A 22742-nucleotide genomic window follows, 5' to 3' on the forward strand; every position below is an offset into this window, starting at 1 on the left:
TGGCAGAAATATTTCTGTGGCTACAAGTTCTTGTACACTTGTCAACGGGATGTAAAACAATTGTTCCAATAGGTCCAAACACAAAATGCACACTCCAGCATATCACACTCTATAAAATACAGGAACAAAACATGGCACCACGCCCTATGAGCCAGCAAAGAAGACGATGATGTCTCCTGCCCTCAATTTGCCATACTGCTTGAAGGTGGTATGAATGTGGCGTTTTTACTGCCTATCACTGTCATGAACTGCTTTTCATTTCATGTCTGGGAAGTCTGACATTCTGGTATTTGTCACATTCCTTTTGTTCTAGCATTACCTGCTGAATCCTATTCTCCCTGTCTCTTGTTAAGGCTGTTTGGATATTACTTGTTAAAATTGAACTGAAATTTTTATAATTGCTGATCATAACTACATAGCATTTTTTGCTATAATAGAATCTGCATAACTTTTCATTATATTTTAGGCTTCACCACTTATGCTGAACCGTAATTACATGAGTACCAGCATCACTTATACCACCAGAACTTTAATGATGTTTATGATTCAGAAGCCTTAACAACTGCCCCAGGAATATGCAACAAGGACTGCCTAACTGCTCTGAAGACCTGCCTCATGCTGGCTGAGCTCAACCTGGAAGGAAACTCCATGTCCAAGTGCAAGGATCATGTTGAGGTTTTGCTCCCTCAGGTTAAACTCTTGGATGGGTTTCCTTTGTCAAGCTAATTCTAGTTTCATAGTGTAGAGAAAGTGGTGCTGAGCATATGCAGCCAACTGCAGCAGTTGGTCAGCATGAATTCCTACAGTGCAACTTATCAATGCCATAGCATATCCCATTTTGTTTACTGTAATATACCTCAATGAAATGCCTTGAGGATGGCTGACTTAATGAGCTCTGCCTTAAGTGAAGGAGGTGCTACAGCTGTACGGACTCAATCTAAACAGTTTTTCAACTTTTTATTGAAGTCTCAATAAATGGTGGTGCTTATAAAATGCAAGTTGTGTAGAAACTGCTTTGTGCTAATTTTTCATATTTTATTTCCTGAAGTATAACCAAAATTAAGACAGTATCACGTGGATTTTTTGACATTGTAGATTTCACTTCACAACACTTCATTGTTGATGAAGCAGTTCGTGGTGTCTGTTATTTGATGGCATGACAATTTTTCCAATTGCACGTGTCCGATGACCTTGCAAGTTTGTAGCCTCACGCTATGGAGTCTTCCGTGCTTTAATTGGGGTCTATAGATTCACTTCAATTTTGTCAACAAAAGGGACGCTGGTGTCAGTAGTGCTATGACTGGGGCGTTTGTCGCTGCCTTCTGCCACAATTCAGTGCAAGGATTGTGTCTTACTTAGTGATTTGCATTTACCTACTGTACGGAGAATATATCAGGTGAGCATTAAATGTAGCGACTGCAAATGTATGCCCAGTTTTCATTATCTGCAAGCTTCTTTACAGCAGTGATTTTGTTGAAAGAGAAAGGCAGTGGCAGTGACGAATGCAGAGCTACTTTCAAGAGTGTCAGTTAAAGATAAGGAAGAGGTGTTTGGAGCGCTGTGGTGGTGAAAAAAGCTTATAAATATACTTTGACATTTAGGTTGTTGCAGATTCAATGTAAAAGTACTTTTTTTTCATCATTCGTCGGGCACCGCTTATTGAAACAGCCAAAAGTGAAGAAGGAAGGGTTTTCCTTTCCCCCAACATTGTGAACTGTTGATCATGCAAATGTGTCAATTGGAACTATGACACTGAGTGACAACAAAGACAGTGAACATGGGTGAACATGTACTGCTTGAGCACCTTTTTTTCCTGCCCTCTAGCTTGTCGATATAACCAACAACGTGCGACATACCCCTAGTATTTACCGCTCTTATTTCATCAAACTGTATGAAAGAACTGTTGTTGTGTTCTGCTTACATGTATGCATTCAGTTTTGTTTCTCATGGGGATTCGTAACTCCAGAATCTACTGCTTGTGCTGGCAACACTGTTCAAAGGAAGAAAGCCTGCTATGACATCCAGGGACATGGCGACACTTTCACTTAGATATGTGCTGAAGTTTCTGGATTATGTCATTAAATCACTGTGTTTCGTCCAAGGCGAAAAGGTGATCGCTGCTGATCACCTTAAATTAATCAGTCTAAAGGATTTCATTAATGAAACAGCTGGAATAGTTGCACTGTGTGTGTGAACATCCAGCCTATTTGATGAGGTGAATAAGATTGATTATTTTTTTTTAATATAAAGAGTAGAGCTGTGCGAATAGCAAAATTTTGGGTGCAAAGCGAATTCTAATAGTAAAGATTGAGTGCGAATCTAATTGAATAATTTCGAATAATTTTCGAATATTTTTCAAACATTTTTCGAATAATTCGAAGTGAAATTACAGAAAAAGTTGCAGAGAATCTCTAAGTATGTTCTTGTGAGATAGCAACATGAAAGTGTTTCTTTTCGCTAGGTTGATGAAGCGCTGGTGGGGTCATATTTCATAGTTGTCTTTCTTATCAAGAGTGACACAATGTAGAGGCCGAATGGTATTTATGTACATGATTTGGTGCAACCAAAGTATTGCCGACAACACTTTACACGTGATAGGCAGAGATGCCATTTCCTCAGCCTCTCCTCCTCTTTCAACTTCTGTGGAAGGCCAACTGATGTGGTGGACAAGGGTGTACTCCCTTCAAGTCCGGAGTTCCAAATCTGCCTCGTAGACGTCGATATATAAGAACATCTGAAATTTTGGATGCTAAAAAGCTTCGGCGTCCGATTTTTTGGACTTCCTGCCCAAATTTCAGGTCCGAAACAGCATTAATTGAGCCCCCAACTCTGCCACATCTTTCATCTCCATATTGGAACCAGCGTTTTCTTGAGTTAATACATTTGCGACCGTAGCGGAGCTTGAAAGGCAGCTTTGCCGCAATACGGGGATGTGATGAGGTGAAGCATATTGAAAATCTAGGGGCCACTTTTAAACGGACGTTGACTCTCTCTTGGCTAAGTTCGACCGTAACGGAGCTTGAAAGGCAGCTTTGCCGCAATACGGGGGTGTGAGGAGGTGAAGCATATTGAAAATCTAGGGACCACTTCCAAACGGACGTTGACTGTCTCTTGGCTAAGTTCGACCGTAACGGATCTTGAAAGGCAGCTTTGCCGCAATACGGGGGTGTGAGAAGGTGAAGCATATTGAAAATCTAGGGACCACTTCTAATCAGACGTTGACTCTCTCTTGCCAAAGTTCGACCGTAACGGAGCTTGAAAGGCAGCTTTGCCGCAATACGGGGGTGTGATGAGGTGAAGCATATTGAAAATCTAGGGACCACTTTCAACCGGACTTTGTCTCTTAACTAAGTTCGACCGAAACGGAGCGTGAAAGGCAGCTTTGCCGCAATACGAGAGTGTAATGAGGTGAAGCATATTGAAAATCTGAAGGGGTCACTTTCAACCGGACGTTGACTGCATTTGTCTTTGGGAAGTTCGAATAGTAAAATTTCAGTGCGAATCGAATCGAATAGCAAACACTATTCGAAAAATATTCGAAATTTCGAATATTCGCACACCCCTAATAGAGTCTTACAAGCGAGCCGTGTGTTTGTGCGTAGCAGGCCTCTCCGAAAGTTGCAAACACTTGTGTGTGACGGGGGATTCTAAGTTGGGACAGAATTACTCTTAAACTGTTTGATCACACACTAGAAATCTCATATTTTCATATTGTATTGCCCAAGGCCTGTATTTTGTAGTGATGCCTTTTCTGTTTACATTTTGAGTCCATACATTGATGTGAAAAATATTGTGAATAGATGAAATGGCTCGTCACTAACATCTACTAACCATTACTAACCACAAAAGAAGGAAGAAAAAGAGAAGAGAGAGCATATGTTGTATATTGGTATTGGGCGTGTGACGCCATCATAAATGGTGCTGTGATATCGAGCTGTGATGTCGTGTATATGAGTGCACTGTGCAATAGGCACCTTTCACTGACCTGAAGGCGTGACGGAATTCTTATTTGCCGCCTCAGTATCGCTGGCATTGGCCGCTAGGGATATCAAGAAAATGAGACGTTTGCAAAACACATCGACGTGCTCGAGTGTGTCCCTTCTATGCACCTTTTCAACCAAGGCTTCCAGGGTGTGGCCCTAATCCACTCTGGGGTGTTGTAAGTATGCGTGACCCCGCAAGAAAGGCACTGCTGGGTCTGATTTTACTGCTTCTACTCGCTAAGCTGTGTGTCCTGACGCTACTGTCGCATCTCCAAAAGTCGTCGGTAACCACGGCGGCGTTCACGTGTCCGAGTTTGTAGAGTTACTGTATATGCTCCCTACGGGAGAACAGTTACGTGTCGGTCTGCTATCTTGCTAGCCAAGGCATCCAGGTTAAGCAGGAAAGCCACCCCTTTTGAATGTAGATGCCGATGCAGCTCGGCGGCTCCGTGTGCTTTCTCGCTCGTTCATAACGCTTCATTGGCGCAATGACTTTCGCTTTGATGAAAAAAAAAAAAAAACGGAAAACTCCAGCAATGAATTTAGATGAAACTGGTGCTATAACTTGTTCGAAGGCAGTCACTATCGGAAGTGATATTTTGGTTTTAAATAGCAAAAAGGAAAATCCGACCGACACAATTCTGGACAAATTAAGTTCAGCAAATCGCTCGTTTCATGTAGTTTTTGACGCAGCGCTTTAACAGATAAAGTAGGTGGCTCGAGAAAACAACTGGTGGCGAAAACAAGTGCTAAAATAATCACTGTGTTTTACAATAACGCAAGCTAACGAGAATTTTACGCTGACCTGAGTAGATACGTGGCATAAAATAAACACAAGATAAGGCTTCAAACTTTTATGCTGCACAGTGCTCGGACGGTATTGTGCTGTTTTGATAGACCAATATGGTGAAGTGAATATTCACACATTCACTCGCGCACATTTTTATCTTTTTGTCCCGTCCAATTTTTGTTAACGGCTATCCAAGTGGGCGAGAAGCCATACATATTGCCATGCGCGCTTCTGCTACTTTTATGTAACCGTAATTAAAAGTAACTAAAAATTCCCCTTAATTATTTCGTTCTTTTGCGTAACCGGTCTATTGTATAACCACTGGCTTGCACAAACCGCGCCCTAATGTCTGGGAACCTTCCAGAATATTTTAGAATCTTCTGATAGGCTTGAGCGCTCAAACACGAACAGTTGAGTATATTCTGGAACTCACGCAGCCACCAGCGATAAGGCTCGAATGTTCGATGCCGCATGTATAAATGCCGACGCGCCTTAACTGCAGATCAGATTATCGACGGCCGATGCTCTGGTCGGCGCTATCAGTGTGCAGCGTGCATTTCTTGTATTTTGACTTTTCGTTTCCCGGGCACAAGTTCGCCCAAGTAAAGACGCGTTTTTAATATCCCGACTGCAGTCTTCTTCGCTGTCACGACCACGTTACAATACCCTGTTTGTTATCGCCTACTCTTGTCGCAAAAATATTGCTATGGTATTTATATAATTACACTATATAATCAGAATGTACTGTGACACTGGAATAGCTAATGAGTCTTGTTGAACTGCCGAAGCATTCGACCTACAGTGGCGATTTAGACGGTCGACGAATGTAAAATATTGTGAGCAATATGAGCTGGTACACCGAATTCATATTTATTCGATTACTTGCAATGTACTGATATAGATTTCGCACGCTGAATCGCCAGAGATACCTTTGCGCTCGCTTGAGCATTTTGTGTCATAAACATTTTTGCTCTTGCCAACAATGTTTAGCCGCCATGACCCTTAAAATAATTTCAGTGTTCCAGTTCACTCTGCTCATGACTACGCATACTGACCACAATCATTCAGTAATTTTGCTTCGAGTGTAACTTTTTTTCTGGCGCGTGTTTGTAAATGCAGAGCTTATTTCGTACTTTGAAAATACAAACGGGCAAGAGTGGCATTGACCACTCTGCCCATTATCTATAGCTTAGTGAGTCGAAGATTTGACACTATATAACTTTGTTTACCACGGTGTGAAACAGGCCCAATCATGAAATTTTGCTGCTTCAAGCCGCGTAGCTCTAAAAGGATTGTCTTATTTCGAAGCAGTGCTTTCTGCATGCAGAAATGTTCACTTTGTGTTTATAATGATTCAATAAACTGTGTACCAACAACCCATGAAACAAAAGAAGCTATTTCACATCTAAAAAACGTCTTGAATGGCTAGCTGAAAGGGCTCATCGATGTCTTGGTCAAGACATTCTGTAGCCGTAGCCGGCTATCCGACAGTCGGACAGCCGTGCTAATGTGACGCTAACAGTTGCCTTAAAAAAACGTCTTGACAAGATCAAGCTATGACGTTTCTTATACATTTTCATAATTTTGCTGTAATGGCTTTAGAACTTAAAAACAAGCTATTATAACTGTCTTTGCAGCATGTTTGGTTGGCAGCCTGACAGCTACCATAGAAATTTAGATAATACAGGGACTGAAAAGAGCTTCCACGGGAGCTCTTTCCTGTTTTTCTCCCATTTCCTATGTCAGTTGTCGTGCAGGTGACCAATCAAGCACACTAACACATCCAGTCATGTCCTCACAGTGGCATTTATAAATTTTCTACGTGCCACGTGTCAGTGCCATGTGCTGGGAAAACTACTTCAGCACACCACATATATCCAACCAGCGCCTTCTCTATTCCAACACATTGGTTTACTACTGAACATTGAGAGTATGAACACGTACTTCATAAATGACGTTTAGTGTATGGCGCACAAATAATCATGCTTATCAGAAGCAATAAATTATCCCATGATCTTGTAAAAGCGGCTTTATTAATGAATAAAGCGCAATCGATCGAATGTGGCCAAAAAACGACAGAAGGTGACAACACAAGGTCAGGCGTATTGCCGCGGCAGCAATAAATATTCAAGTTCTGCATGAATGCACTCCAGGTCCCCTAAAAGAAACTGCACTGGCTTCCACACTAGCTGGCACGGTCTGAGGCGCTGAGGCCCAATGTCTATTACAAACAGCAGTGAAGAAAACCTGTATACAAGAAAACGCAAGCAAGCAAGGTATGATTTACAACAAATAACAGCATCAAGTAATTCTAAAGACAGATTTCCAATTACAGATGTGATAAAATGCTGTCATGTATTTATAAACGACAACTATAACTACACTCACAAAGAGCGTTGCACTTTAGTTCACCCACAAAGAGCGTTGCACTTTAGTTGTCAGCGGCAGGCCGACATTGTTGTAAGCAAGCAAGCTCTCGCTCGCACGCGCACACACCCACACACGAGCTGTAACCCACAGAAGAACAAGATGACCTGAAATAGGGCGAGTCACTCTGACTTACGATTAACCCCGGCGTGTCCTCCATATATAGTTTCGCGTTCAACCAAGATTCAACCACCAGCAAAGAATTCACTGTCATATTTAAAGGGGTCATGAAGCACCCCTTGGGCTTGTTGAAAAAACACATCATGAACTGCTCAGCCAAATATGGCAGTCATGCGCGCCGCGTAAAGGCCAAAAGGCTACAAGGATGTTCTCTGCTACAAGCAGAACGCGAAGTTGCTGTTTTCTCAGGCGCCCTCTTTTCAAACAGAGGCCGGTTCTCACTCTCGTCGGTGGGTGGGGCGTCTGCCCGTTGACATCGCGATCTGCATATCCACGTCGCAAACGACATAGCATCCTCATTGGCCGATAGCCGATAAAAATCGAGAGCGGCGTTCAGATCAGATGCGCTTCTTGCCACGGTGTGCCGCCACTTGCTGGCGCCGCATTCCTCTACCGCACCTCTGCACTCCTCAGTACACGGTAGCCGCACTCGCGCACGCAAATCACAGCGGGAGAGCGATCGCGTTTCATGACGCGCGCTGACGTATTTTTTTTTTCCCGTGCCATCCCTCCCTGTGTAGCTTCAGTGCGCTCGTCGGCACGAGAAAAGAGAGAAAGCGCTGAGAGCGTGCGCCAAACCCCCGTAACTCCGCTCATTCTTCACAGATTCGAGAAATTTTTGCGGCAATCGATTCGGGAGGCAGTAAACTCCGATACTGAGGAGATCATTATTGGAAAAGTGGTTCATGACCTCTTTAAGCCATATATGCCCAGTGTGCTACATATATATGACGCTTCTTTGATGCACTAGCTCTAACATCGATCGCTATTTCTGGATGCTATGAGCGTCCCCTTTATAACGGGGCGGTGACATGTCTGCCACCAGGCTCGAAGAAAAAAAAAAAGACTTCCTTGTTTCATGTTGGCCGAATACCTTATCTACATTGATTAAATCTATGTTATTATACCAAAAAAAATATAAATCCACGGTCCATCTCTTAAGGAAGAATGACCTTATTTTTCCCCATTATTTATTTTTGTACTTTATCTCTACTTTTCTGCCACCAATAATCTAACCGTCTCTTACTTATTTCTATCGCGGACGTGTTCAGCTTTCCATTGTTGTCCCTAAAACCCAAGGCTTCATGTAGACTCGTGCCCACACGTATACCTGCAGGTGAATATCGCCACATTCAATCAGTATATGTTCCATCGTTTCCTTAGTTCCCCCGCAGTATGTACATTGTTCTTCTTCGTTACTGAATCTCGCTTTATAACTACGCGTTCCAAGGCAGCCCGACCTTGCTTCACACAGTAAAGCGCTTCCCCTTGAATTATCATAAAACCTTTCCCTCCTTATTTCATTTTTTCCCTTTCGGTAGTTACTGCAGAGCTTTTCCATCGCTGCCATCCAATAAGTCCTCTCTGCCTCTCTGACCTTCCGCTTAATGCTCCTTGTTGCCATATCGCCCGCACTGCTGGCCGTATTTACTGGTGAGCCTCCTAGTTCTTTTTCTCCACTGCGTGTCAACGCTTTTTCTCTACAAATACCTGAAAACCTTCTCTGCCCATCTACTCTTCTTCATTTTCCTCAGCCTCTCTTCGAATCTCATTTTGCTCTGAGCTTCCCTCACTTCAAAGCCTGTCCATACCATATCACCCTTTACGGCCTCATTTGTCGTCTTCCCGTGAGCGCCCAACGCGAGGCGGCCCACCGTCCTTTGATTTACATCCATTCCTGATTGTACCTCTGACTTCATGCACATCACTGAGTTCCCAAATGTAAGCCCCGGGACCATCACACCCTTTCACAGCCCTCTAAGCACCTCGTACCTATTGTATCCCCATAAAGCTCTGTGCTTCATAATTGCAGCATTCCTCTTTCCCTTTGCTACCGATGCTTTCTCTTGTACCTTCATATATCTATCCCCCTCATTTACGCATACTCAGAGGTACTTGTACTCGCTTACCCTCGGTATTTTTTGGCCCTGTATAAGGACCGCATGGTCTTCGTGATCATTGAATACCATCAATCCACATTTTGTTGCACTAAATCCTAGTCCTAGAGCCTCACATTCCCTTCCGCATATATCTGCCAGTTGCTGTATATCATCTTGACTGTCCGCAAATAAGACAATATGATCAGCATAAAATAGATCAGGAAGCTTCTGCTCAACCATCGTGCCGACCTGTTTGTGTGACAAATTAAATCCAATGTTGCTACCTTCTAGCGCTTTTTCCATCCTCACCATGTGCAGCATGAATAATAGCGGGGACAAAGAACATCCCTGTCTCAGCCCCTTGCTAATTTCAACGCTGTCCTTGCTCTTTATTCCTTCCCATTCTATACAAACAGTATTTTCTCGGTATATTTTCCTCAAAAGCTGTATACAGTCGTCCCCTATGCCCACTTCTTTCAATATATCCCACAAAATTTCCTGATTAACGTTGTCATATGCCCCGGTGATATCTAGATAAGCTACGTATAAGGGCCTGTTTTTTATTTTCGATATTTCTATACACTGGGTAAGAACAAACAGATTATCGTCTAACCGCCTGTCGATTAGAAATCCATTCTGAAGTTCTCCCAAATTATCATTTTGTTCTACCCACGCTTCTATTTTTAACTTTACTGCCTGCATCGCCAACCTGTATAGCACCGATGTAATGGTTAGAGGTCTATACGAGCGAATGTTATCCTTTTCTCCCCTGCCTTTATATATTAAGTTCATTCTACTTTTTGGCCAACTGTCTGGTATTTCCCTCTCCTGTAAGCACTTTTCTACGGCTTTCAGCAGTGCTTTAGTGTTATGTCCGAGTTCGTTAATGAGGCTGACGGGAACCGCATCTAAGCCCGGAGTAGTGCGCTTAGGAATTTTTCCTTCGGCCTTCTTCCAATTGAAGTTCTCTAGTACTACATCTTCGTCGGTTGCACTCCTTTGCGTACTTTTACTCACCGGGGGAATCCCCTGGGCGACCTTTTTAAACGAATCGGCTGTTATCTTTCGGATGTAACCTAGCGCTTCATACCCTTCCAATTGATTTCCTCCTTCATCTACCAAACGTTGTTGCATTGTGACAGACTTCCTACCCAGCGCTTTTAGGTGGCTCCAAAATATCCTATAGGCGCGGCCTTCTTCTTTTCGCGAATCTCTCATCCAGCGTTCACTCTCACCTTTAATTTTTGCCTCGACTAATTTCTGCACAATGGATTTTTGCTCTAAATATATTTACCATATTTGGTTGACTTCGTCCTGTGGCCGCTCCTCCTTTTTTGCCTGTCTGTGCTCCCGTGATGCCTCACGTCGCTTCTCGATCGCCTCCCGGATTTCTTTGTTCCACCAACTTTTTGGCTTTCTCTTTCCTTTCCAACAAATAGTTTTCTTCTCTTTTTCCATTTCTTTCGTGATTACATGTAGCAGCTCACTATACTTCCAGTCTTTGCCTGGTAGTTCGTCTACTTTTTCCTCGAATCTTGCGGCTATATTTGTTATTCGTTTGTCATTTAGATACAAGCTGCCAAACTTTGATTCTATGTTCTTATTTTCAGTTTTATATCCCATTTGTAATATTATGCGTTTATGATCACTACCCAAGCTGTTAATGCCTTCCTCGTCTATTCTCATCTCTCTAAATTTGTCATATATTCCTTCTGTCATGAGACAATAATCAATGCTCGATTGCCTGTTTCCGACTTCCCACGTGATCTGCCCCTCACACTTAGGCCCCACGTTAACTATCTCAAGACTATGTTGCTCGCAGGGATATAGCGATAACTTGCCATTGGTGTCTGAATATCCGTCAAGGTCATGAATGTGAGCGTTCTTGTCCCCTAGAAGGATTATTTCGGCATCATGACCAAATTCTTTAATATCGGTGCTTATGCATTTCACTATCTCCAAATTCTTTTCTCTGCAGTTATTCCCCGTCCACAAGTAAGCTACACCTAGCCACGTTTTCTTTCCACCTACTGTGCCAGAAACCCATATGTGCTCTGAACACGTTTGTTTCACTCTATCCCATTTTGTTCTGCTATGAATTAGCATTCGAACACCCCCACCTATCCTTTCTGGTGTGATCCTGTTACATCCTTCCCAAATATAATTGTCAATATGTGGTGGCTCTTCCAAGTCTCTAATGTGTGTTTCTGTAACCGCATAAACACCTATCTGTTCCTTGTTGAACTGTCCCTCAATCTCTAACCATTTTGCCTTTTTTCTGCCACCCTGCATGTTAATGTAACTAATTGCAACACGCGCCTTCTCCCTTCTTTTACCTTTTCTCTGGTTTTTCGCTATACTGCCTGTCCAAGAGTCCCCCTGGTTGTTTTCCTCATTACAAGCTACCCTGGGCACCGAAGGGCTCGCGTGCCCCCCAAAAAAGCTACTGCGCGTCCTGCAAGTCGCCAACCCACCTCATGACCACGCCTCCTATCGAAGTGTATTCCGTCTCTTCAAAAACCACCCCACCTGTGCACCTCTCTGTTTATTTCCACTACCTCGATGCCTTTCTCTCGACTCATCTGCCATATCTCTTTGTTTGTGTCGACAACCGCTCTTTGCAGGTTGCCGTCACGCACCGGTACCTCCGGTATTGTGCATACCACTATCTGCACCTGAGGGGAAATGGCGCGCATGTCATCGACCCCTTTCGCCAATGTGGTCGCTAGTTCGGCTGATTCTTCATTCAAGACGTCGTTTAGACCTCCCGCAATTATCACGAGGTTACGGCCATTAGCCTTAGTTGCGAGTTTTGCGCTAGCTGTCTCATCACTGATCCCAGCCTATGTCCCGGGAACTTCCCTATTAAAACTCGTTTGTCGCCTCTCACCCTTTCCTTGACTGCTTCTGCGCATCTAACTAAATTCGAGTCCCCGGCGATTATTACGTGCTCCGACTTTTTTGCTGGACTGTCCCGCACCTGGCCACTGCCTCGGTTACTATAGCGCGTGCCACTGCTGCTGTCCCCTCCCTTTCCCAAAACTACTTCGCGGAAGGTGGGTCCTGTGACCCTTGCACCTGTCTTTTCCAAACCTGTTTCCCCCTTCGCGTCTACCACTACGGGGCTGTTCCCGCTGTCGTTTGCTTCCTTGTTCACCATTACTACCTTTGCTAACCCCTCCTCGGCTGACTTAAGCCTTTCCCCTATTCGCCGCGAGATCGGGCTACAGGTGGCGGCACCGTCGCCGCACCAGTGTGGATAGGCGGTCGTCGGCGCGTATGCAAACGCACACAACAGCGCTTCATTGTGAGCGATTTGGCCCGATTTCGGCAAACAAAATGCGTTGACTGCAGCTTTCTGGTAATATGTGCACTCTTCATTCTCTAATTAAAGCACGAAGCGCGCCGAACGTTACCATTACTTGTGAGAGAAGCGCATTCTGCCAACGAACGGGGTTGCTCTCCTTCGGCAACAGTCGGCGTTTTCGCAATGGATGACGTTTTCTTCTTTTATTTGTACATGTTCAGCTTGTGTTCCACCTACTACGCACTGCTGTAGCGCGACTGAATTAAGTATTTACTTCTTGTTCATGTTCATCTGGATACCCCCAAAAAAAGAAAGCCCGTATTCCTGCACGATGAGTTCAAATAGCACTTTGTGCACTGCGTGCTCAAATATTCATCCGCATTTCTTATTCAGTTCTCCAATGTAGGACATTTGATAGGTTTACTGAGGAAAGCTACATGGCTGACAGCACTTTAGCGCTGCTGAAGCGTTTAACACGCACACGCTTGTTTTTATTCTAGTATTAACAGAACTGTACAGCACGGAACTTTCTTCAATTAATTACTTCAGCTGCCTGGACCTCACTCTTGTTTCACGCTCGTTCACGAGAAAAGTGCACTGGTTTTCAGATTTGGAAGCGCGGGGTAGTGACCACATTCCAACTTATCTGAGGATAAAAGGTTTGACCAGCTCCAAGTCCTCCAGAGCCCTCCAATGCACCGATTGGCCGAAATTCAAGATGATAATGGAAGACTGTTGTAGCGACGGCTCATCCTATCCGCGATTCGCAGAGTGAAGCGATTACTACGCCGTGTACTCTCGGCGCAAGAAATGCATTCGCATTTCCCTCACGATTCCCTTCGGGAAGGTGGGGGCATTTTTTTTTCTAACGCGTCGACGCGGGCTGCTGTCGTTGTACTGTGTTTACATGTGCCTGCCTCGTGCATCAGACATCCAATGAAAGGTGGACGAGGACCGAAAGAAGGCGAGGACGGTCTTGGCGAAGGAATCAGGCCTCACAACGTCAACATGCGCGACCGTAAAGGTCGCACTTGTGCGGCCACGGCCGTAAATCTCCCAAAAAAACATCCCCGACACCTCCACAATAACAAAATCATAACACAGGGCCGTGGTTCTGTAATTTTGTGGCCTTGATTCATCGCGTCAAAGCACTTCTTTTGTTACTTTCGCTGCAGTACTTCGGTGTCACGCAAAAAAGCATACTAAAATTCTGAAGGGGCTACTGCTGTCGCGGGTCACAACGCACCTGGTCCACTAATTAAATACGCGCGTACTGGCCGTATATTTACGAGTGCTGGTATGATTGCCCACATCTAAAAACTTGACTGACAATCATTCGGGGTTCTTCCTGACGTTGCTGCGGCCCTGAAAAACAATAAATGAAAATGTACGCCAGCTAAATTTCTTTTACCGCATGCTAATTTTCCATACTTTCTGGTGATACGAATATTTTTGGTGGTCCCATGAGATTCGTATCACCGAGGTTTCACTGTATACGGGGTGGCCGGTGAACGGTTGTGCAGCGCGAACAGTCGGTTTTTTCAATCAAGAAACTCGCTAGCAGACGCTGCCTGCGTCGGCGCTGTCTCTCGCGGGCGAGGGCGCGTTCTCGTTCCTGTGAACTGGTAGTTCAGCGTTCATCACAGAAAGAGCATTTCCATAGACAATGCTCGCCGTTCGCTCTCTCTCGCAGCACGGCGAACGCTGAGACGGTGGCGCCCTCTCTTGCGCTCAAGCAAATGGACCGTCACAACGACGATGCACGTGGCGACAGCAGACGACGATGCCCGCCGACACACCGAGACCCTATAGGTGCTTCGCCCCTAAAAGTTCCAGCAGTAATGACGAAAAGTCAGGCGCACTTAATTTCACTTACCGAAAGAAGTGGCCGAATAACTGCAACGAAGGTGGCGAGCAGATATCCGGCCATTGACGTAACTATAGAGTACATGCACTCTAGAATGTAACGAACCGTAGGCGAAAACACACAGCAGAGCTTGTTTCACGAAACACTGAGGGAAAATATGCGGCAAACGGCACGAGCATACCGTAAAATCCCGAGCAAGCGACCCCCCCCCCCCCCCGGGCCCCTACGTTGAAAGATAATCCGACAAGCTTTGGAGGGAGGGGGGCGCTCGGTCATGGATTCAAGACAGCGGCGGGAAAGCTGCTCAGAATAAATAATTTAGGCACACCCATGCTTCTAATGAAATGCTTAATTGAACACGCATGCATTGATCACTGTACGTTTTTGGTATTGTGATAGAGTTATTTACGAATACGAAAAAAATCGTCTTTCTTATTAGTATTCCTTTAACTTCATTTTACAGACAAAAAGATAAAAGAAATGGCTGGCTCTCCCGTAATCGAGAGTAGATGTAAGCATAAAATGGCTACCGGCAAAGCGGACTCAGTTTCAGTGCCAAGCTGAAGAACGCTAAAATATCTCGATTTCACGCGCAGCTGACCACGAAAGAATATCGTTCTCCGGAATGCAGACGCCCTCACATCAAGCTGCAATTCGCGATTGCGCCAGTGTTGCCCGACTCTCTACTCGCGTGTTTGTAAAGATATTCAATTATAAATTAAATGCTCAACCAGACGCGCTAAAATTTCGCCAGCTTGTTTGTGAACGCACAGGGATTAACCCACATAACACAGATTATATGATCGAAAATTGGGTGTCATGGCTCCTTTAACCGGCGGGTGATGCTCCAGCGGCACGGAGGACTTGACTCTAACCTTCTCAGGAAAAAGTGCCATGGTCGTATAATTTCTTTTTTTCGCACGCCGCAAACATTTGTTCACGAAACTCCACGGCTGCTACTGCAAGCATGCCATATCAAAACAACAATCATATGATCCATAGCCACAACGCAGAACATCTATATCTAGTCGCCTACGATTTTGTGCTCTCGTGGCCGTTTTGTTCACTGGATATGCACCAAAAGGCATGACTTTATAACGAACATAAATGGCACGTTGTAACATGAAACTGATGACATGCATGACATGAACGGTATGATTTACGTGCCACGGTCTTGGTGCTCTCGTGGCCGTTTCGTTAAATTGGCATGGCGTGACAAGAGTGTATTACAAACATAAATGGCAGGACATAACATTCAAATCGTGATATGCATGTCATGGACGGCATGGTTTACGTGCCACGCTCATGTAACGCTCGCGGTCGTTCCACTAGCTTGATATACACCAGAATTGGTATGGTATGACATGACCGCAGGACGAAAATAAATGACAGGTGGTAACATGAAAATCATGACATGCATGTCATGTACTGCATGATTTACATGCCGCGCTCCATGAGCGCGGCATGTTTGCTTCACTAGCTTAATATATACCAAAATTAGTATGACATGACATTACTGCAGGATGAACAAAAAAGACAGGTGGTAACATGAAAAATTATGACTTGCAATTCATGCATGGCATGATCTACACGCCACGCTCATGGTGCGGTCGCGGTCGTTTTACTAGCTTCATATACACCAAAATTGGTGTGAGATGACATGACTGTATAACGAACATATAAATGAGAAGTGGTAACATGAAAATCATGCAGTACGTGTCATGCACGGCATGATTTACATGCCACGCCTCATGGTGCGGTCGAGTCCGTGTCACCTAGTTTATATATACCAAAATAGGTATGGTGTGGCATAGCTCAGGGGCGTAGCCAAGGGGGGGGGGGGGTTGGGGGGATCAAACCCCCCCCCCCGAAATTTTTCAATTTTGCTTGCGTATATATACACGCACACATGCAAACGCACGCACGAACATACATAAAGTATGGTTGAACCCCCCCCCCCCCCGAAAAAAATTTCTGGCTACGCCCCTGGCATGGCTGCATGACGAACATAAATTAGAGGTGGTAAGATGAAAATCATAACATGCATTTCATGCAGGGCATGATTTACATGACACGCTCATGGTGCAGTCGCGTTTGCTTCACTAGCTTGATATATGCACAAATTGGTATGACATGACGTCACTGCATGAAGAACATAAATGACAGGCGGTAACATGAAAATAATGCCATGCGTGTCATGTACGGCATGATTTGCACGCCACGCTCATGGTGCGGTCGTTTCACTAGCTTCATATATACCAAAATTGGTATGGCATGTCATGAGTGAGTGACGAATTAACATAAATGACCGATGCTAACACGAAAATCATGAAACGCATATCATGTACGGCATGATTTACACGACGCAGTCTTGGCGCGCTCGCGGCCGTTTCATTCACTGCCCATATACCAAAATTGGTATGACACGACATGAGTGCGTAACAAACATAAATTCCAGGTCATGTATTGTATATACCACAATATACGTTTCATTGCCATTGTATATACCAGATTATACATACATGCATACATGCCTTTATTTGCCTCAGTTAGCCAAATAATGCGGTTTATGCAGCTTCTACCTGACTGCTTCGCATTGCATCGATTCCCACAGTGCGTGGGATCTGGAGGATTTTTTATTCAAACAAGTGACGTTTCGCATTTAAATTCTTGTTCTCGTAAATCGGCCATGTTTGCGCAAGATATCCTTTAGAAATGCCTAGGTTGAGCCTTTGCTCAATCTAGAGAATTCATTGTAGACTGAATGCAGTCCATATAGTTTGAAAACAGTCAACAGTAGATCCATTGAAATTTTGTGAAAATTCAGTGGGCTGTCCTCACGGGCCACTGCGGAAAACTTCAAGCTGAACCGAAATTCATTAATTTCATTAGCTGCTCTCTTTGTTCTTGGGGTAAAAAGAGGGATTTGCTTTATTTGTGGAACGTAATTTACCCGCATTGATTAACGTGTCTCTAATGCATCTTTAGGAGTTATACGCCTCATTTAAAATATGGTGAATTAACTTACGGGACGGAAGCAATAACACCTTGAAGTTCTTGGTCTATAATTGCGTTAGTTGGAGTTGGGCAGGCAGACAGCCAACCACCTTGCAATATGACAGCATGAAGACTTCCATCGAAACTGACAGTAAAAAAAAAAAAAAAGAACTTCTGTGGAGGGCTTCTAATTGTTAAAATGACACAAAGCGAAGTCAATGTATCCCTTTGCAGAGAAAAGTCAGTGGCTGATTTTTCCTAAAAAAAAAAAAAGAACTACGCTAGGATGGGACTCGTTCCTTTTCCATCATTATGAAAATGAGATAGAATTCCATTCGAATGTGGTGCATATTTACATCTAGAAACGCATATTCATGCGTTGGCTACTCAGAAATGCTGCACTGCATTATCAAAGTCTGCATAGTGACTCAGACATCCATTAACAGGCTAGGCAAGCGTCCTTCGTGGCTTTCAAAGCAATTTTTTTTAAAACTCATATTAGGACATTACAAAATATACTTTTCTTTTTACGTATACGCTTAGTTCGGATCCAGGGGCGTAGCCAGAAATTTTTTTCGGGGGGGGGGGGGGGGGGGTTCAACCATACTTTATGTATGTTCGTGCGTGCGTTTGTATGTGTGCGTGCCTATATACGCAAGCAAAACTGAAAATTTTCGGGGGGGGGGGGGGGGTTGAACCCCCCCAACCCCCCCCTTGGCTGTTCGGATCCTGTGTACGACGACAGGCTATATGGCGTGTGTCTAAGGGCTTTGAGAGTGTGTTTCTGTGGAAGAAATGATGTAGATTGAACATAACACCAGCGCTTAAGATGCTACGGGTGCTGGATATAAAACATTATGTTACGTGCATGTTTACACTAAAAAGTGTCGCCATATGCAGCCTAACTTTCCTATGGTTTACACCAATTTCTTGCATTTCATTATGTAAGTTTATAACGTTACTTATATTCAGGTTTTTATGCCCTCTGAAAAAACACGAGAAAAAGGAATTTGCAAAAGTATTTTTTCCCGAGCCCTCGCATCTGCACGTCACGGGCCGCGCAAGCGAAAGGCCCTATGTCTGTCGACGAGACACAGATGGCGCCACGGAGCGTTGCCAGCGTGACGCCAGGAAAAAATCGTCTGCTCCCGTGCGAACATAACCGCGCGTGGTAGCGTGGAGCCGCAAAGCGAGGGCCAACCGGCACGGCAGGCGCACGCAGCACCCGGCTCTAGGACCACAGCCGCTGGGTATAAGACAGGCACGTATCGACAACGACCCGCGGCTCCGTGTGGGCGATCAGAGTGTACCTGCTGCCGTTGCTCCTGCTGGCCGGATTACGCTCAAGCTGGACATGTCGGCCACCGCCGGATACGACTACGACTACGCGCCAGGTGAGAGTTCCCACGCCGGGGTCCGCATATGGAAGCCACGTGGGCCGCCCGTCTCGTTCGACGCTATGGCTACAACGCGCCGGATGGAGCACGGGAGGATGTCCGGCCCGTTGATGCGAGCGAATATATATATATATATATATTTTTGTGCCCGATACGATGGGATGCAAACGGATCTCGCGAACAAACTGCGCAAAACCTCGCTCCTCGATCGGTGTCCGTTGCCATGTTCGACCCTTTGCCGCGTGCTTAAAGGCTGTGCTGTGGCGCGAAGCTAGTCGAGCAGATTGAAAGTTTGCGGTTGGTGGGATTTCAGCGAGGTCAATTTAGATTTCACAACAATATTCCACCCTCTCCACTCCAACGCCTCCCCCCCCCCCTTTTTTTTTCTCAATTGATACAGCTACGAGCAAAAGATGCCGTAATAATATATTATTTGCACATCGGCGGCGGCGATCGTGCGCAGTTCGTTGTTTCGAAACGCTCACGACCAAAGTAGCCGATGTAACTAATCTTTAGAAACGTTCTAAGTAATACCTGTCAGACGTCCCTCCGCCGTACACATGGATAATTCGAATGCGGCGATGCCACGGAGGCGTCCATAAGACGTTTCTCCCTGCTTCAACGCACAAAGCTGATTTTCGCGTTGTGACAGCTATCTTGTTACTTATAGTGCACTCAATCTTCGCGCCGCATGCGCATTATAGACGCACCGAGCGAGCGCGAGTGCAATATACGTCGGCGCATGGGTGACTCCTCCTTTACCCTCAAGAGGACACTCCCAATAGGGTGACTTTTGGGAGCAGCACAGGTGTTTGACATGACCGCGCAATTCGTGACGGTCGTAAATATATCTTCGGTACATTTGCATGTTTTCTATCTTGTAAGTTGTGGTCAGCGCTCCCATCACGCCAACGAGATAACCGGAGGTAGAAAGACTATATTAGACAAAACAGGCCCGGTGTTAATAAAATGTGTTTTTGAAGCTGGAATTGTCGGACATATAATAAACGAAAACGGCCAGCCAGCGAAAAACAGCACTTAACGAAATGCATTGTGTAATTCTCCAGTCTTGCTTGAAGGCTGTGCATTCTGAAACGTGCGTGTGAGACAAACGAAAAGTGCTGTTTAATCTGAAATTCAGACTCGTACCTTCCTTCGGTTCAAATTGGTCGCGGGGTCGAATCGTAAGCCAGAGCGACTATATTTTGATAATGACGGAATAAGGCACGCACGTCTACTTACATTATACGCAGGGCTGGGCAAAAATACTTGGAAATTGTATCGCGACACGATACAAGATAGTCAAGCAAGAAGTATTTGAGATACAGATACAAGATACTGCCGCAATAATTGTATCCTATACGATACTTGGCATTTGTATCTTAAGATACTTCGATACATTCACAAATTTGTTTTTATAAATCCATATAGTAGCAGCAAACGCTTATGTACGAAAATGTCTGCTTGAAAATTTCTTAACTGTGGCCATTTTTTTTCATTTATTTATTTATTTACATCATACTCTGGCCAAATGGCCAAAGCAGGAAGGGCAAGGTATAACATAAGAAATATACGTGCAAGGCACAATTGAAAATCTGAAACGAAGGAAGGCAAACAAACAGCTCTAAAATGAAAATGTTGTTTAGGAAATATTGAGCATATAATTATGAATTTATTCAGGTGAGACCAGATGACGAAAATGTATCAGGTTCCATTCCTCAATAGTTAGGAGAAAAATAAAGTAAAGATAAAAAACGCCAAGCCTGCGCTGAAACCGCAGCACAGTCACAGCGAAAGCTGGAAGAGCGGCGTTTCTAGAGCCCGTTGTAAGCTCTCTTGGGGCTACAATACAAGTACACTAGAAAGGTACCCACTACGCCATAACTCACAATTTTTGTGAAGTTGGGAAGCAGCTACTAAGCCATTATTCGTCATTCTGCGGAGAAGCGAGGCACCAGCTACACGTCTGTAAGGCATTGTGTGCACTTTGTTGACGCGACGACTGATGACGATGAAGAAATATGGCTCAGCCCTTTGTAATGGGTTGGAAGCTTTAAACGGCCCACCAGTTATATAATTTGCATTGGGTGACGCTCGGTCGCTATTTCCCTATCCCGTCATGCTGTATAACATACGTTGACGTGGGAGAGAGACGGGGGAGGGGGGGCGAAGAACTTTACTGAGGCCCCGAGGAAATGGATCATGCGCTTATGGGCTTCCTTGGCAACCAATACAAGTGCACTTGCGAGGAACCCACTACGCTATAAATCATTGTAATTTTACTGAGACCCCGAGGAAATGGATCATGCGCTTATGGGCTTCCTTGGCAACCAATACAAGTGCACTTGCGAGGAACCCACTACGCTCTAAATCATTGTATTTTTACTGAGACCCCGAGGAAATTGATCATGCGCTTATGGGCTTCATTGGCAACCAATACAAGTGCACTTGCGAGGAACCCGCTACGATATAAATCATTGAAATTTTTGAGAAGTAGGGCAGCAGGCACTGTGCCATTTTTCGTCATTCTACGGAGAGCCGTGGTACCTGCTAAACGCATGTAAGGCATTATGCACACTTTGTTGATGCTGTGCCTGATGACGACGAAGAATTATGGCAGAGCCCTTTGTAATGGGTTGGAACCATTCAACAACCTACTCGTTGCGAAATTCGCATTGTGTGACGCCTGGTTACCGAATACGCGTTGTGCGACGCTTGGTGCTTATTTTACTCTTCTACCACGCTATATTGCATATGCTAATGTGGTTCCTTCCCGGCATGAAGCCTGTATAGGACCTTTTTGCAAAGCAGTTTCAAGCACCGGCATGGCTCAGAGGTTGAATACTGGGCTTCCACGCAGAGGGCCCAGGTTCGAACCTCGTTTCATCCTGGAATTTTTTCTTATTTCGTTTTTTTTTCTTATTTCGAGTGATACTGGTTACGGACACCGGCGGCGGCGGCGGCGGAAAACTACGGCGCCAAAAACGGCCGGTGAAATGATCTCATAACAGCTTTCGCTGTAAAAGAAAGAGAATGAAATGTTTGTTATTATTTCAAGATGTTGCCCTTCTTGCTCGAAGTAAATTAGTTTCTTTCCGAAACAACTTTTTGGGGTTTGTTTTAGCTTCTTAAAAGGACAGCTCTTTGTACAATTCGCGACAGCGTTTCTTGCTTGTATTTTTGCCAATTTTGGGAGTCGCTGCTCAGCTTGTCGACCAGCTATCGGGTTGCCATCTAATCACGAGAACTTCAATAAGAAGCCTTCGCACGACAGCGCAAGAACCGGTGTGGACTTTTACCTTGTCCGTAAAAGACCGTTGGCACAATACCGGATCACCGGACAGGTGTACAGCAGCTAGAACGCTGGTAGAGAATTTTTTTTACGCATCGTGCAGTGGCGTAGCCAGGGGTGGCACGCAGGGCCTGTGCCCCCCCCCCCCCCGAAATTGTTTTGCACATGGTATACAGAGCACAAAATGACACTCGACCGCACTTATCTGCCCAGACTCCATGTCGGATCGAGAAGGTGCACCTCTCGAAAAAAACTTTCTGCTTACGCCACTAGCATTTCGATGGAGGCGAAATGCTAGAGGCTCGTGTACTGCGCGATGTGGGTGCACGTTAAAGAACACTAGATAGTCGAACTTTCCGGAGCACTCCGCTACAGCGTCCCTCGTAATCGTAACGTGGTTTTGGGACGTTAAACCCCAGAGATTATTATTATTAACAGAAACTCGATATTTCAGACGATATGTTTCTCGAATCCTGACTCCAAATTACTTTCAGAAATGACCTACATATGAGATATGGAAAAGACTTCCCATATCTCATATATAACACGAAGGCAGCTAACAAGATGGAACAAGATGGCAGCTAACAACTGCCATCTTACTCAAGCCGCTTCTCTCCCCCCC

General features: G+C 44.8%; 4 protein-coding genes across 4 annotated transcripts in view; 3 read left to right on the forward strand and 1 right to left on the reverse strand.

Moving 5' to 3' along the window:
- The window catches only part of LOC119407013 (geranylgeranyl transferase type-2 subunit alpha), a 44172-nt gene extending 43264 nt beyond the window's left edge, over nucleotides 1-908 (forward strand). Inside the window, exon 13 of the mRNA XM_037673838.2 lies at nucleotides 572-908. Coding sequence (XP_037529766.1) covers nucleotides 572-726 — 155 coding nt within the window. The 3' untranslated portion in view covers nucleotides 727-908. The remainder of the gene's footprint in view (nucleotides 1-571) is intronic.
- LOC119407071 (uncharacterized protein C18orf19 homolog B) overlaps nucleotides 1-22742 on the forward strand; it is a 579856-nt gene that overhangs the window by 189426 nt on the left and 367688 nt on the right. The gene's annotated exons all lie outside the window — the stretch shown is intronic.
- The window catches only part of LOC119407002 (inactive peptidyl-prolyl cis-trans isomerase FKBP6), a 208166-nt gene that overhangs the window by 95712 nt on the left and 89712 nt on the right, over nucleotides 1-22742 (reverse strand). The window lies entirely within an intron of this gene.
- Nucleotides 18585-22742, forward strand: part of LOC119407021 (b(0,+)-type amino acid transporter 1) — a 103783-nt gene continuing 99625 nt past the window's right edge. Inside the window, exon 1 of the mRNA XM_037673851.2 lies at nucleotides 18585-18825. Coding sequence (XP_037529779.1) covers nucleotides 18786-18825 — 40 coding nt within the window. The 5' untranslated portion in view covers nucleotides 18585-18785. The remainder of the gene's footprint in view (nucleotides 18826-22742) is intronic.

The sequence above is a fragment of the Rhipicephalus sanguineus genome, chromosome 1, assembly GCF_013339695.2.
Source record: "Rhipicephalus sanguineus isolate Rsan-2018 chromosome 1, BIME_Rsan_1.4, whole genome shotgun sequence".
Taxonomy (NCBI): Eukaryota; Metazoa; Arthropoda; class Arachnida; order Ixodida; family Ixodidae; genus Rhipicephalus; species Rhipicephalus sanguineus.